Below are 13,627 nucleotides of genomic sequence, written 5' to 3' on the forward strand. Positions count from 1 at the left end.
ATCACATCTTGGACCTCATGGTTCTGTTAGCAGGAGGAGCTGGAAACTTTCTTCATGTTTCTTAAAGACCCTGGTGTTTTACTCAAAAACTGGCCAGACTCTGTAAGTGCAGTGTCTGATTGTTTTATGTTGGCACTGAGCAAAAAAAAAAAAAAAAAAAGGACAGTATTTTAAGCTTAATAGTGTAAGTAACACTGAAATAACACCTTGTACCCCTTTAGGTGGTGCATACGGAATGCCCTACTGCAGATATCACAATAGTTACCATTTTAGAGAAGTCTATATTGATACCTTGAAAAAATACTATAAGAAACAGTGCTTTCTACCTATAAAGGTTATTGCACCTGTAGGTAATTCCTTCCTGTCCCTTTCTTGAAAGTCATGTACGAGAAGTAGGTTATAGCCCTGGGACCATAACAAGGGTATGGGCAAGAAACACATACACCAGGGTAAATGGAAGTGTAAGGATTTTGGATTATGTGCCAGAATTTCCATTGGATGTTAGTTAAAACTGCACATCAGGCTAGACTTTGTGACCAGCTCTAGATGGGTGTACTGTCTAGCTGTACAATGTTGTTTGTTGATACCCTGGGTCTTACGGAGCTGCTCCTTTAACAGGCATCTGAGGCCTCGGATGACGCAAACAATGTAAAACTGGTCCATCTCACACAACCTCCCTTCAGGCATCCAGCATCAGAACTTGGATTAGGAGTCTCAGCTTCTCACAAAGCCAGAGGAGCCATTTTGGTGCCAGACTCACCTCATGAAGATCCCAGTGACTGAGACCTTCATCTGGACCTTCCACACAGGGGAATTTGAGTTTCAGTTGTACTGTGGGCTAAAAATTTGGCAGTGTGTCATTTCTGTAGGAATTGCTTCCACCACTCTGGGCTGCTCCCCTGCAAAATCCTCTTTTGCAAGAGAGGCAATTCCAAGGCACGTCCACTTTTCCAGAAAGTCCTGTGAGAGGACTTTTAAACTAACCTGGTCCAAAAGCACAAGCATTGAAGGGAGGGCTGTAAGAGGTAATTCTGAAGAAGCCACAGGAACAAGTGAAACGGAAGCAGAGTGCAGAGCTGGTGACAGCCTCTAGGGCTGAAGAAAGCCAAGGATAAACGATGTCTGTGTCTGGGAAGACTGATAGCTCCACAGCCTGGCAGGGTGGTTATTCTGTACAGACGAGGAAGGCTGGAGCTTCTCCTCGGTGAGAAGAGATGGAGTGTACTTCTGTGACAGAACAACAAAGACATTAATTGAACACTTATGTTGCAAAATGAGCCTTTAATTGTGCTCTGGGGCAAGCAGGTACATGTTAGAGCATCGCTTTCTCTTTTCCCAACGGTATCACCTCCCCCATCTGAATGCTTGGTTTCAGCCAGGTGCTTACACAGATTCCCTGTCCTGGAAGCCTCCTGCTTGAACTTTGTCAGGACACAGCCTATTAGCAGATAGGCTGATCCCAGATCAAAAGTTGAGCTTGAAGAGAGCATCCTTAAACTTTTGCAGTGTGTACATTTTGGCTGGGCTCTTATCACGGTTACTTCGTGTGATGCTGTGTAGGATCTATTTTCATGTGGCTGGTCCATGTGCCAGGGGTGCTCTTGTCTACAAATCTTTGTTTTCAGTGTAGTTAAACAAAGACCATAATGCATTCTTCCCCAAAGTATGGGCTACCATCAGCAGGCCCTGCAACTTCATTTATCCAAGCAAACTTCTGAGTTTTCATCTCATTTGATACCTCACAGAATGAAATCTCACTTTAAGTGAGTTACAGCTAAAGCAAGGGATGGGAGCTCTGTATTTCAGCTCAGTCCCTTTGGGAATAACAGCAACAAATACAAAAATTGCCCAAGACTCTCTTATGTGGGTGGCAGCAGCCAGTGTCTGCCAAGGAGAGGGCATGGCCTTTGGGAGCAGAGGAGGAGTACAGCAGTGACCATCCATCACATTGTGGTCTCTTTAAATCTTCTTCTCCACTTGGCAGCTCCAATTTTTCAGTGTTGCTATAGCAAATCTCCATGGCAATGACCCTAATCAGGGAAGAGGGGATGCAGAAGGGGCGCATGCTCAGAGTGGCTGCTGGAGCCTTGCCTGCTCGCTACAGCTGCTCCAAGGGTCTGGCACACAGGCGAAGAGAAAGATCAGGTACTGGGCAGACTGGTCCTTGGGGTGCATCTCGAGCCCATGGCGTGTCACGGCAGTGGTGTGTGCGAGTGGGTTTGTGTGTGCACAGCGCCTGTGCTTATCGTGTCTCATCCACTTCTTTGTGAGGAACATGCAGGGAGCAAACTGCTGATTTTCACTGCTTCTCCTTGTTCCAGGCAGGGAAGACAGCTTGAATTATTGATGAGAGCAATGGCGCTGCCGTCTGTGTGGAGCGAGATGCGTATGGGAATCCTGCTCCTCTCGGTGCTCAGCCTGCTCAGCGCGGGGCTCGTGGGGGCTGGCCAGGACTCCGGGAGTGTCATCCCTGCAGAAAGTAGGTACCTGCTGCACCCTGTCCTGCCTGCCCTCCTCCACTGCACCCTCAGCAGCCGCACGGGCACTCAGCTCCAGGGGAACTTTGTGTTGCCTGATTAACGAGGCAGTAATGATGAGTTTGTGCCATGTCAGCAAAGCACATGAAAACAACAGTCATAGAAACCGCAAGCAAGCATAGGATTAGTAGGATTAGTAGTTATTTAGGAAAAAAATGCTAACTGCATACTCTAATTTTCATTTGAACTGGTATTCAAGCTCTTTGTTTGTAGGTCTTTTAGATCTTCTTCTTGGAAGTTTCATTTCCAGATTTGCCACAATACGTGTGATATCCTTACTAGTCTGAGTATTGTTAGAAGAAATTTCTGTGTATTTCTGCTGGGGCATTGCATCTTGCTTATTTTAGTATATGGCTGGAACAATAGGTCAAGTTCAACTTTCTTGTAACTACTACAAATCAACACAGGGGGTGTTTACCCAAATAGTGCATTTGTAAAGCATATATAAATTTCTGAAATCCTGCAAACCTGAAAAATAAATAAATATGACAGACTAGCTTGAGCACACCACAGAGCTGGGAGCTCTTGAATTTGGATCACAGTTCTATAAGAGCTTCCTCTGTCATTTTGAGTAAGTCTCTAAACTTTCTCAGCTCCAAAATGAGGCAATAGTTCAAAGTTATTAGGGGATGGAGTCAATGTTCTCACAGTGTTTTGGTGACAGCAAGTGGGAAGTAGCCACTCATTACAAACATAAAATGTCCTCTGGGGAAAAAAAAAGATAATTTAAACCAAAGAAAGATAATTGTATAAAAACAAATCTCTAGTACTTAGACATGCTTACTTTGTATCACAGCTATCTTTTTATATGACTACCAAAATATTTAGTACAAGGTCTGGTTTAGTCACTGCATTTTATTCTCCATTAATTCCATTACTACTTTTCAAATACATTTATGCGTATTTGTCTCCACAGGACTTAGATGTTGAATTTGCCTCTTTTTCCATTCTCTTCTTTTTTTTATAAGTGCTGTGTTTTGGTCTGTTCTAAACCAGACCTCACTGCTATTTTGTGTGTCTGTTTTCTAGACATTCATTAATTCTAAGGAGTTTTGTGATGAGTAGTCCATTTTATCTCCTCAAAGAGAAAATCAGGCTTGGAAAATAAATTGTATGTACCCTTTGTGTGTCTTTGTTAGCAGAGGCAAGTCAACACATTTGGGAAAATGTATACAGTGGTTTCTTGTTCTACTTGTGTAGTGAAAACTCCTGTTTGATCTGTAGAACGAAACTCCTGGTTCAGGGTTTCTGACCCAGGTCTCAGAGAATTATAAAATCATAGAAAGGTGGGAAGGGCCATTTAGAGCTCATCTAGTCCAACCCCCTCCAATGGGCAGGGACATCTTCAACTTGATCAGGTTGCTCAGAGTTGAGTTCAACCTGACCTTGAACATTTCCTGGGATGGGGCATCCACCACCTCTCTGGGCAACCGATACCAGTGCCTCACCACTCTCACAGTAAAAAACTCTTCTTTAACTGATTTAAATTGACCCTCTTTTAGTTTAAAACAATTACCCCATGTCCTATCACAACAGGCCCTGCTAAAAAGTCTGTCCCCTCCTTTTTACAGTATCAAGGAGTGTTTTTACTATCTTTTTACCATCCTCTAGCCAAGCTGTGGAGTCCTTTGAACAGCCTTTGAGGAAGATTCCTTGTCTTACTCCTGCACATGAGAGTGTGGAATGAAGGGCAGGTCAGAGTGTTTCTGTGGCAGTGTTCCTGCAGAGACACACTGCCCCATCCCAAGGAACAGAGGCTTCGAGCATTGCCACAAAAGCATAATGCTATTTTTGTCTGAGACCAGGACAAGAGCAAGGCTGTCAGCTAATTGTGAATTGTAAATTGTTTTGGACTGCTGCAGGGCCAGAGATTTAAAGCCACAAAAAACTCCTGATGCTCCTCATCAGCCACTTGTTGAGAGAGTGCTACATAGCTGCTAAGTGCTCCGGACACTTTCCTTTGCCTGTTAGGGCTCTTCCTGATGGTTAACCTGTGAAACTCTTCCCTTAGGACAGCGGGTGCTAAAAGTTTGCATGAGATTGCAGAACTGATTGGTTAAATTCAAGGGAAAAAAATTCTAGAAAAGGCTGTTAGATACAGCAGCATTTCTTCTGGCTCAGGAGCTGCCTTAGCATATTCCTGAGACCTGGGAGGGTCTTTGGGAATGCATCCCTCCAGACTTGCCCTGTTCTTCCAAGGCACCCATTGCTGGCCATGAAGGTCTCATCTATAACAGTGCCCAGCGATGCACCCTGGCACAGGGGCATGACTGTACCAGCGACCTGCTAGGATGGACCCTTGCACTCTTGTGTCCATGATAGGAGGCCAGTTGTCTATCTGGAAGACAGACTTTTTTACTGTTCCAGAGATGAGCTGTCCCATGCCAGCTGCTCTCAAGGCTTGGGAATGCTCCCAGGCTTGCAATATTCCTCAAGAGATGTAGATCAAGGGAGACTCGACACAGGGTCGGGCACTCACTTTGATGTGATCTAGTACAGACATTCCTGGATCTTTCCCTGCTTGGTGCTCCACTGGCTACTTCTCATCAAGGAGCTGACCCCCGTGGGCACGGACCCATTTAGCGGGCACTGCCTCTGCAGCACGAGCACACACCTTCCCTACTGCTGGCACTTCAGCCCTTACTGTCGGCCCAGGCAAACTGCTGGTTCGGGGACCCTGGGTGACCCAGAGAGGGGAAGGAGGCTCTAGTGTATATATATGGATATAGGATGGGCAGGGACCATACTAAGCGTCCTTCTGTGGGGCAGAGCAGTGTGGTGCTCAATGCTTTTCTCTGTTCCCAGGTGTGCGACGTGGCGCTGGCAGCATGCCTTTAGCAGGAACATTCCCGCATGGACCACACAGTCTCTCTCTCCCACCTGGTGGGAGGAAAGTGTCCCTCCTGCAGCATCACGAGCAGGACAGGGGCAGCAATGCTCCGTTCAAGTGTGGGAGGTGCAGGAGTCACAGGAGAGGAGCATGAGAGTGAGTCACAGTTCTCCTTAGCATTGCAGAGAGATCCCGTCCCGTGTGTGGCACTGAGATCTGGCTCAGGGCATTATCCCCTGCTCTCTGCCAGTCACACAGCCAGGCACAGCTTTTTATGAATAATTCTAATTAGCAATGATTAATTGGGTCCTTTATACACAGCATTTAGCATATGCAAAAGACTGTTCAAGTTTGAAGTGGTGCTGCTGCTAATACTTGCAGATTATTTTCTTTAATTTTCTCTGCAATCCACTAAAAAAAAAAAAAAAAAAAAAAAAAAAAGAAGTTATTTCCCTAACCTCCCATTGCATTTATAGGCCAGATCACCCACTGTGAAAGCTAAAATATAGAATCTGAAGACCAGAAGCTGGTCAGTCTGTTTTCATTAGCCAAGGTGCATGAAATACAAAGAGTAAACACCAAGTTTATGCAAGGGAAAGTAAATTAGACTTACGCAGTGCTTCCAGTTCCAGCTCCAATTTTTTACCACAAAGAAGCCAAGAAACTTATTTTTTCTCTTCCCCTACTCCTCCCAAAACACACAGACACACACAGTCTTTGTGCTGACAGGACTCATTTAAGGAATTATAGCTGACTCTTGGTAATTCTCATTATGTTAATCCACAGACCTGCTAAGTCTCCCTATGAATGATAGTCTGTTTCCAGCTGTCAGCAAGGAATTAATAGCACTCTTCTATACTTTGCTATGATGTGACTTAAGGTTTGGTTTCATGACTGCTTTAAGCCAATGTAAGCCTGTGCTGCCTCTGCCCTTCTCCTCTCCGTAAGCTGTCCTCCTCTCCTTGCACTATTTCTTGTCCTGGCCCCAGAACCTGGGCATTCAGGATTTGATCTGCGGGGAAAAAATCAGCAATCCAGCTGATGGAGGAGCTGCATTGCCACTCCTGCTGTGAGTGGAAGTGTGAGATGCCATAGCCAAGGACAGAAAGCACAATGGGATTGATCCTAGTGGCAACAGCACTTATTTAGTTTGTCAAAACAGATGATTAGACATATTTATGTTGGGGAAATGTCCATGGGCACCTTGCTGAAAATATTGTGGGCATGAGGAGAGATCAAATCCACCTAGATAGGCCAGCTTAGCAGCTCAGCTCTTCGTTCTGAAAAGCAGACCAAGGCAGGGAGTGGTGGAGAACATCAAAGTCATAAGGGGGACAAAGCTGGTGATTATTTAATAACTATCTCATCCACTGCAAAAGTTAGAGGCAGGAAATGAAAGCAGCAGATGTCAACTTCAGAGCAGACAGGAATGGTATTTTGTTCACTCAGTGAATAGCTGAGCTGTGGAACTCATTGCCACAGGATGTTGCAGATGGCAAAAGTTTACATGGATTCAGGAAGCAACGATGCAAATTAATGTGAGAAAAATTCATGGAGGGCTTATCAGATGTAGAAATACCAGCCAGACACAGGATATCCTCCAGCCTCTTGGTAGGCTGGAAGAACATTGCTAGACACTTATTCTGACATCTTCCTTAAATATCTGCTATTGGCTACTGGCTCCCAGCAGGCAGGGATGCTGACCTGACCCGGAGACAGCAGTGCCTGGAGAAGGACCCTCCACCGCGGAGCACAGCCCAAGAAACAACCTTAAAGAGTGAATATCCTGTCATGTGGTGAAACTGGCTGCATCTGCACTCTGACTTTAGAGGGCAGTGCCGTGCTAGGAGCTTTGCAGGTGCTGATTCAGGACACACAGAGCTGCACAGGCAGGTCCTCTGTGCCACCACTCTTCTCCTGCAGGAGCTGCTTTGACACCAGGGCAGCTGCTTTCCCAGGGCTAGCAGAAGTAAAATAACCACTTGGCATGGTTGTGCCATTCCACTAGTACCTCCCTGTCCACACAGGAGCACTTGGCTGTCATAAATACCAGTGAATGATCCCACACAGCCCTTCCATCATAGCTTTCACAAAGGCCTGGGAAGACTCCCTGGGTGACAGGCAGTGACAGTTTATGGAATTCATGGCTCTCCTCAAATGTGCTTTCTTCCCACTGCAGAAGCAGGAGACATTCATTTATCACCTGAAGGTTTTTTTTCCTCCTTCAGATTCTGGTTTTGAGAGCACTTTGGTGCTTGTCAGCACTTCAGGGCATGCAGCACCTCCCCGAGGTGGAGCCAGGGCAGAGTGTTTCTGAGCAGACCAGAGTGAGGGGAGGGAGCAGGGCGTGACACCAAGCGAATGATGGATTTGCTGACAGCAGTCTGAGCATGCAGGTTCTTTCTAAGGGCTCTGTTTCATGATCTGAAGTAGAAACAATTAAATTACTGAAATACTGAAAGCAGGAGGGGGTTGAGTGTCTTTAAAGTGTGCTCAAAACCATCCTGTCACTACTCCTGTGCCTGGAGAGGCAGAGTCTTTGTAAGCAATGCTGTTCTGATAGAGGTGGGGACTTTGCATCTCCTCACAACTTGGGAATTAAATCCCTAGCTTGATCCCCAGGTCTCCCTGAGATGTCAGCTGCATGAAGGGGAGATGGAGAAGGGTGGGTGGGAGAGAAATACCTCCTAAACACATCCTGCATAGAGGACTGACAAGCACTCTGGTTGCTCCCTTCCTTCAGGTACAACCCAGAAGGCAGTGTTGGCAGCAGGGTGCCAGGCACAGATGGGTGCTGCAGTGCTGCTCAGCAGGTCCTGGCTCCAGACAGCTCCCCAGCCATCTCAGCAGCAGCTTTGCAACCTCTTTGCTTGGGTAGAGCAGCACAAGTGGCTGCATGTGGACAAGGCTTTCGGCACTTCCCCCAACATGGGGGCTCTGTGATCAGTGTGAAATATCCTCTTTCCCCATTCCCCCTGCATCTCTTCCAGTATCTGCAATTTCTTCTTCTGAAAACTCACACTTCATTAACTTCGAATAGGCAGAGATTGGTGCAGGGTGAATCTTGGCAGAGCAGAAATGCCCAGGTTCAGAAGTGAGCCATTCCAGTTATTGTCAAGTCCCCTCCTCCTCCACTTCTCTGCCTTTTCCCTGCCCTGCCCCTCGGTGCACACACACTGGCAGCAGCTGCAGAGCCAGTGGGATGCTTTGCATTCCTGGCAGAGAAAAAATACAGCAGCAGGTGAAAGGAAGCAAATACAGATCTGGCACTGTCCCTTGCCAAGCTGCTCTGTAAGAGCTCCTGTAAAAACAGACCTGCCTGTCTGGTTCCTGAACCACTGCAAACTGCTATTTTCAGTGTATCTGTTGAGAATTAACCCATGTCTGAGGAGGGGTAAGGATTTCAATTTTAAGGGGAGAGGCTGGGGGCTGAAGCAGCAGGCAGAGTCAGGTCTGGGCCATGTTCAGAAAAGCACACACAGCAAAGTACTCTTTGTGGTTTTTGCTGATCCTCTCACACTGGCACAAAGACAGATACAGGGAGCCCGAATTTTGCACACATGCAGGTGTGGGTGCCTGGTAAAATGGAGTTTCCCCTGGCAAGGTCTCTGAGTATTCCTCCACTGTACTGCTGAACTCCAAATCTCCTGCTGTGGCAGTGATGTCTTCTTCTGCCTCTCTCCCCAGGCCGTCCCTGTGTTGACTGCCATGCGTTCGAGTTCATGCAGAGGGCGTTGCAGGATCTAAAGAAGACGGCGTATAACCTCGACACGCGGGTATGTGTTTCTGTAGGAATGCTTTCCCTTAGCCTTTATCTCCCAGCGGCTGGGTTTGCCTGTCTGGGTACAGCAGACGTGACATCTCTGCTGACTCACTCCCATCTCAGCAAATAGGTTTATACCAAGCACGGATTATTTTTCACAGTCTGCAGAGGTTCATTAATGGTCATCCAGTCTGACTTCTTGCATAACAGCCTAAGGAATTATCTCAGACAGTCCCTGCACCAAACAGAGAAGGAAAGAAGATGTAGGAAGCAGTGGAAAATAAGAAAGATGACTTACCCTCTGCCTCACAGCGTTGTTTCCAAGCTGTGGACTGACTATTCACTGGGCAGGAGCAGAAATGAGCGGGAGAGCGAGAAGGTGGCAGGCAAGGCTGGCAGAGGAAAGGGTAGCACACACATAACACTCCTTGCTCATGGATTGATACTCCGTGAAAAAGGGGGAAGCACAATTTTTCGGGCATTTATCACAGCACACAGGGAATTCTGCCGCTTCACATGCCGGTCTGCAGAGGTCTCAGTGAACAAAATGAGGGCATGTTAAATGCCTTGATTTTAGCAACTCATATATGCATGGATTCATAAATATGTGCAAACTGACTGGGGTAGGATTTACCACAGTGGTTCTGGGGCTGTCTGAAGTTTGCAAGAGGCAGGAGGTCTCTTCTGTAATAAAGCCCCTCCAGGCATGTCTTGTCCTACCTCTCCTTGCTTCGAGCAGGGCCATCTCTCTTGGCAGGTGAGAAGGGCTCCTTGCTCCTCTACAGTCACACTCAGCTCAAATTGTCATTCACAGCAAAGCCAACTAAAGGGATAGAAATGAATTATGTGTCTCAAACCGTAACACAGAAAGGCAACTATGTAGCTTTGCCTTTGGTTTCCTGTGACCTTGGGCAGCCATGTCATGCCCTACACAATAAATTTGGAGTGACTTCAGCTTTCTTGATCTATCAATAGCAAACTGATTAGGACAAAGTTCCCAGTGTGGGTTACATTCCAAAAATTTCCCATGCACTGGAGTAATAATAAATAATTCTTAAGTGGTAAAGTGTCAGTAGAGAGGGCTTTACCTCCAGCAGCTGTGCTGGGTTCTTCTGATGCATAGCAGATTTCCACCTGTTTGGATTAGGTTCAGCTGAAATGTTTTGTACCTACACATGACATGTCAAGGCCAGGTGCAATTGCAGCTGTGCTGGCTCTTATACTGCCAACAGGCTTTATGTGGGAAGTTAAAGATTTTTTTGAATGTAATAGAGGCAGCACAATTTTTTAGTCCCACATGCGGAGATACTCAGATGTATCTGTGATGTCTATTCTATCTGGAGAGTGGCTGAGAATGCAGCCCATCAGAGAGTAGCACTGTCTTGGAAGAGGTGAGGCAGAATATAAAGGGAGAGGCTGGTCCCAGGGTGTCACAAGATGAATTTTTGTTTCTGTGAGGACCTGGATGGGCCTGACATGCCAAGAGACTGGCTGAGACAGTTCCCAGTGTTACAGAGCAAGGGGCATAGGAACAGTGCATCACAAAAACAAACAGAACCCATTGTTCGTAAGATCACGCACCCTTAGACAACTGAGTTTACTACCACTAGTAAATAAAGGCTGTATTACCTTTTCCAGCATTGGATGAAGACTCCAATGGGCTTTCTATCAGAGATGCTTTGATGAAACACAAATTATTGAATGATGCAGAGATACCAAAGTGAAATACAACAGCCAAGGCCCTACAGATGGCACCCTGTGGCCTTCTATACTCTGAAAGGCAGGGCTTCCATATCCTTACTCCACTGCTGGTGCTTGGCTTGTGCTGACCAACTATCATTTCTCAAGTTTTACACACAAATAACTTCATTGAATAACTCCTGAGTCTTGGAAATTGTTGCTACAAGGGCAAGCCCCATGCAGGACTGCTCCTGCATATCAGGAACTTTCTAAGCCAATGCCATCAAGGCCACAATTAATTTCTTAACTGATACTTCTCTTTCACAGTCTTTCAATTTGCAATTGAGCGCTCCCAGAGCTGCTTTTCCTGCCTGTAAATAGTTCTGAGTGACGCCCAGGCAGAGTTTGTGGTAGCAGTGACAGCTTGTTGGCATTACTGTGAAATCCAATAAGCCTGTTTGATGTTAAGATGATTCTATGATTTCTCCTGGGCTCCCAACAATGGGAGCATTCACTCATCCAAGATTTCAATGTGCGAGCAGGGAGCAGTGTTTAACAGCGCCTGCCATTGCGCTAAGCTGATAAGTGAAAGCAGGCAAGGAATGTGAACAAGTCCTCTTTAAGGCAAAGGTGGATGTCAAAAGTTCGAGTTGAAGAGGATATAGGGCTGTGGAGGGGAGCAAAAGCTGTTCTGAAACAGCCTGTCCTGCACAAACTTGCAGTCTGAGAACATGAAATGAATGAGAGTGGGTACAGCTGGGGGACAGACGTACTGCTGCCCAAGCAAGGCAGGAGTGGAGCAGGACCCATACAGGAGTGCCCAGCTACTCCTTTGGAAACTCTCTTTGTTAATTAGCCCTTTGCTGTGTCTAAATTGTCAGGAGGCATCAGGTCAGAGGAACACCAGCAGGCTGAAGACCTTGTTGTTTCACAGGTCTTTGAGATAATTTCTTAACAAGGGGGTTTTAACCTTTAATGGATTTTTGCAGTGCGGATGGGAAACCCAGGCACAGTGAATTTAAGTCCACTAAATTCTTTTTTTCTCCCCTCAAGAAACTCTTCAAAGCCCGTCTGCAAACTGCTTGAGGGACCGCAGACCGCAGGGTGGAAACCACAAGATATGCTCAGGAAGAAGTTTCTCTTCAATCACAATTGCATTTGCTGATGTGAATTCCTTGCAGCAACAATTTTGAGTCTCACAAGAAATTGGCTTCTGAAATGATGGTGCCATTCAAAAGATTCAGCCTTTGTTTCTCAAAAAATGTGACAAAAGAACTCACAAAATACTTAAGTTTTTTGTTCACAATTAAATAAATGATACTCGAGGATCTTTAAAGATCTAAAATTATTTTTTCCCACTGTATACAGAGAAAAAAAGCTTGGAAATGCTTTTCCACTAAGGAGCTCCAAATACAACAGCAACTAATTTTAAATGATGTATATTGAGAATGGTGTTTAAGCTTTTGCTCGAGTACTGATAATAAAGCAACTGTCAGTAAATTAACTCAGGTTGAAATAGGAACCACACACTCAGACCTAGATCTGCCCTGAAAGATTATGAGTTTCAGACAACAGGGTTAAACTGACAGCTGGATTCAACTCAGAGTTATTCTAGAGAAACAGCAGTGTAACTGAGAGCACAACTGGCTCCTCAGCACTTGCTATCTGGTGCAATTAAATTATACAGTACTGAAGGCATTGTCAACAGGAAGCCATCAATCACCACGAAGGAATTAAGAGCAGTGCAGTTGAAAGTGGAATTTGTCGCAGTGCTTATAAAGGACACTTTAATAATTTTGACAGCCTACTCCCTAGAAGTTAACTGTGAAAATGAAAACATTTGAACTATAAAAATACTCTCCCTGCATCTCGGTTCTGAATATACTCATTTCATCACTTTTTCTGGATGAAAACCAGCACTAATAACTATGATTTTTCACTCAGCAGAGCACCTTGGCTACAGCTGTGCAGAGGGATTAGATCTAATCAATTATATACTCTTTTGAAGTGATATATTCAGTTCATTGATTTCATAGTTGTTGTTTTTTTTTTTTTCTTCAGACAGAAACCCTCCTCCTGAGAGCAGAAAAGAGAGGCCTGTGTGATTGCTTTCGTGCAATACACTGAAATGAGCACCGGTATTTGGCCAATGGACATTTATTCATTTTAAAAATGCTGTTCAGTAAATTACAGGAAGATACAGAGTGCAAGTTGTGCCCCACCATAAGGAAAAGCATTTTTATCAGAACAGGTATAGCTCAGTTAGATTATTTTTGCTTTGTTGTGGTTTATCATTACTCTATGTGATATTGCATCTGCTGAAATGTCAACAGAAGAAACAGTGACAAAGTCATGCTTACAGGTTTTATGCAAGGATAGCATCCTGCTTTTTTGGTATTTCAAAATTTTGGTATTTTTAAAAATTGTCCTTGGACTCTCAGGCCAACCTCTTGGCTTATGTGAATTGCCATAGATCTGTAAAATTCAGTGGAGTCAAAATTTTTAATGTATTTATAGAAGAATAACATGAAAAGGAAGATACTTTGCCATGATGCATAGATAAACATTTACAAACAAGCAGACTTGGCTCTATATAGAAATTAATAGTTATCACTGACTGCTTGGCAGTCCAGGGAAGGGATTTGTTACCAATTGTATCAATAGTCCAGTGCACAGCAAACACAGTAATCTGTCTCACAATTTTCATTTCTTCAAAGCCACACAGTAGCTGTGATCTTTTTGGAGAGATTTATTAAGTATCTAATGTGATCAGTAACATTTTTAATCACTTGAATACTGCCTGGCAGTTGAACTGAT

At 45.0% G+C, this 13,627-nt stretch overlaps 1 protein-coding gene across 1 annotated transcript; it reads left to right on the forward strand.

The window, feature by feature from the left end:
* Positions 1-523: 523 nt before the first annotated feature.
* Positions 524-13,374, forward strand: LOC116444562 (neuropeptide-like protein C4orf48 homolog). The gene is made up of 4 exons (XM_032110077.1): positions 524-2,203; positions 2,322-2,479; positions 9,055-9,143; positions 12,872-13,374. The coding sequence occupies exons 1-4, from the start codon at positions 2,019-2,021 to the stop codon at positions 12,935-12,937; spliced, it is 498 nt and encodes a 165-aa protein (XP_031965968.1). The 5' UTR covers positions 524-2,018; the 3' UTR covers positions 12,938-13,374.
* Positions 13,375-13,627: the final 253 nt, after the last annotated feature.

The sequence above is a fragment of the Corvus moneduloides genome, chromosome 5, assembly GCF_009650955.1.
Source record: "Corvus moneduloides isolate bCorMon1 chromosome 5, bCorMon1.pri, whole genome shotgun sequence".
Taxonomy (NCBI): Eukaryota; Metazoa; Chordata; class Aves; order Passeriformes; family Corvidae; genus Corvus; species Corvus moneduloides.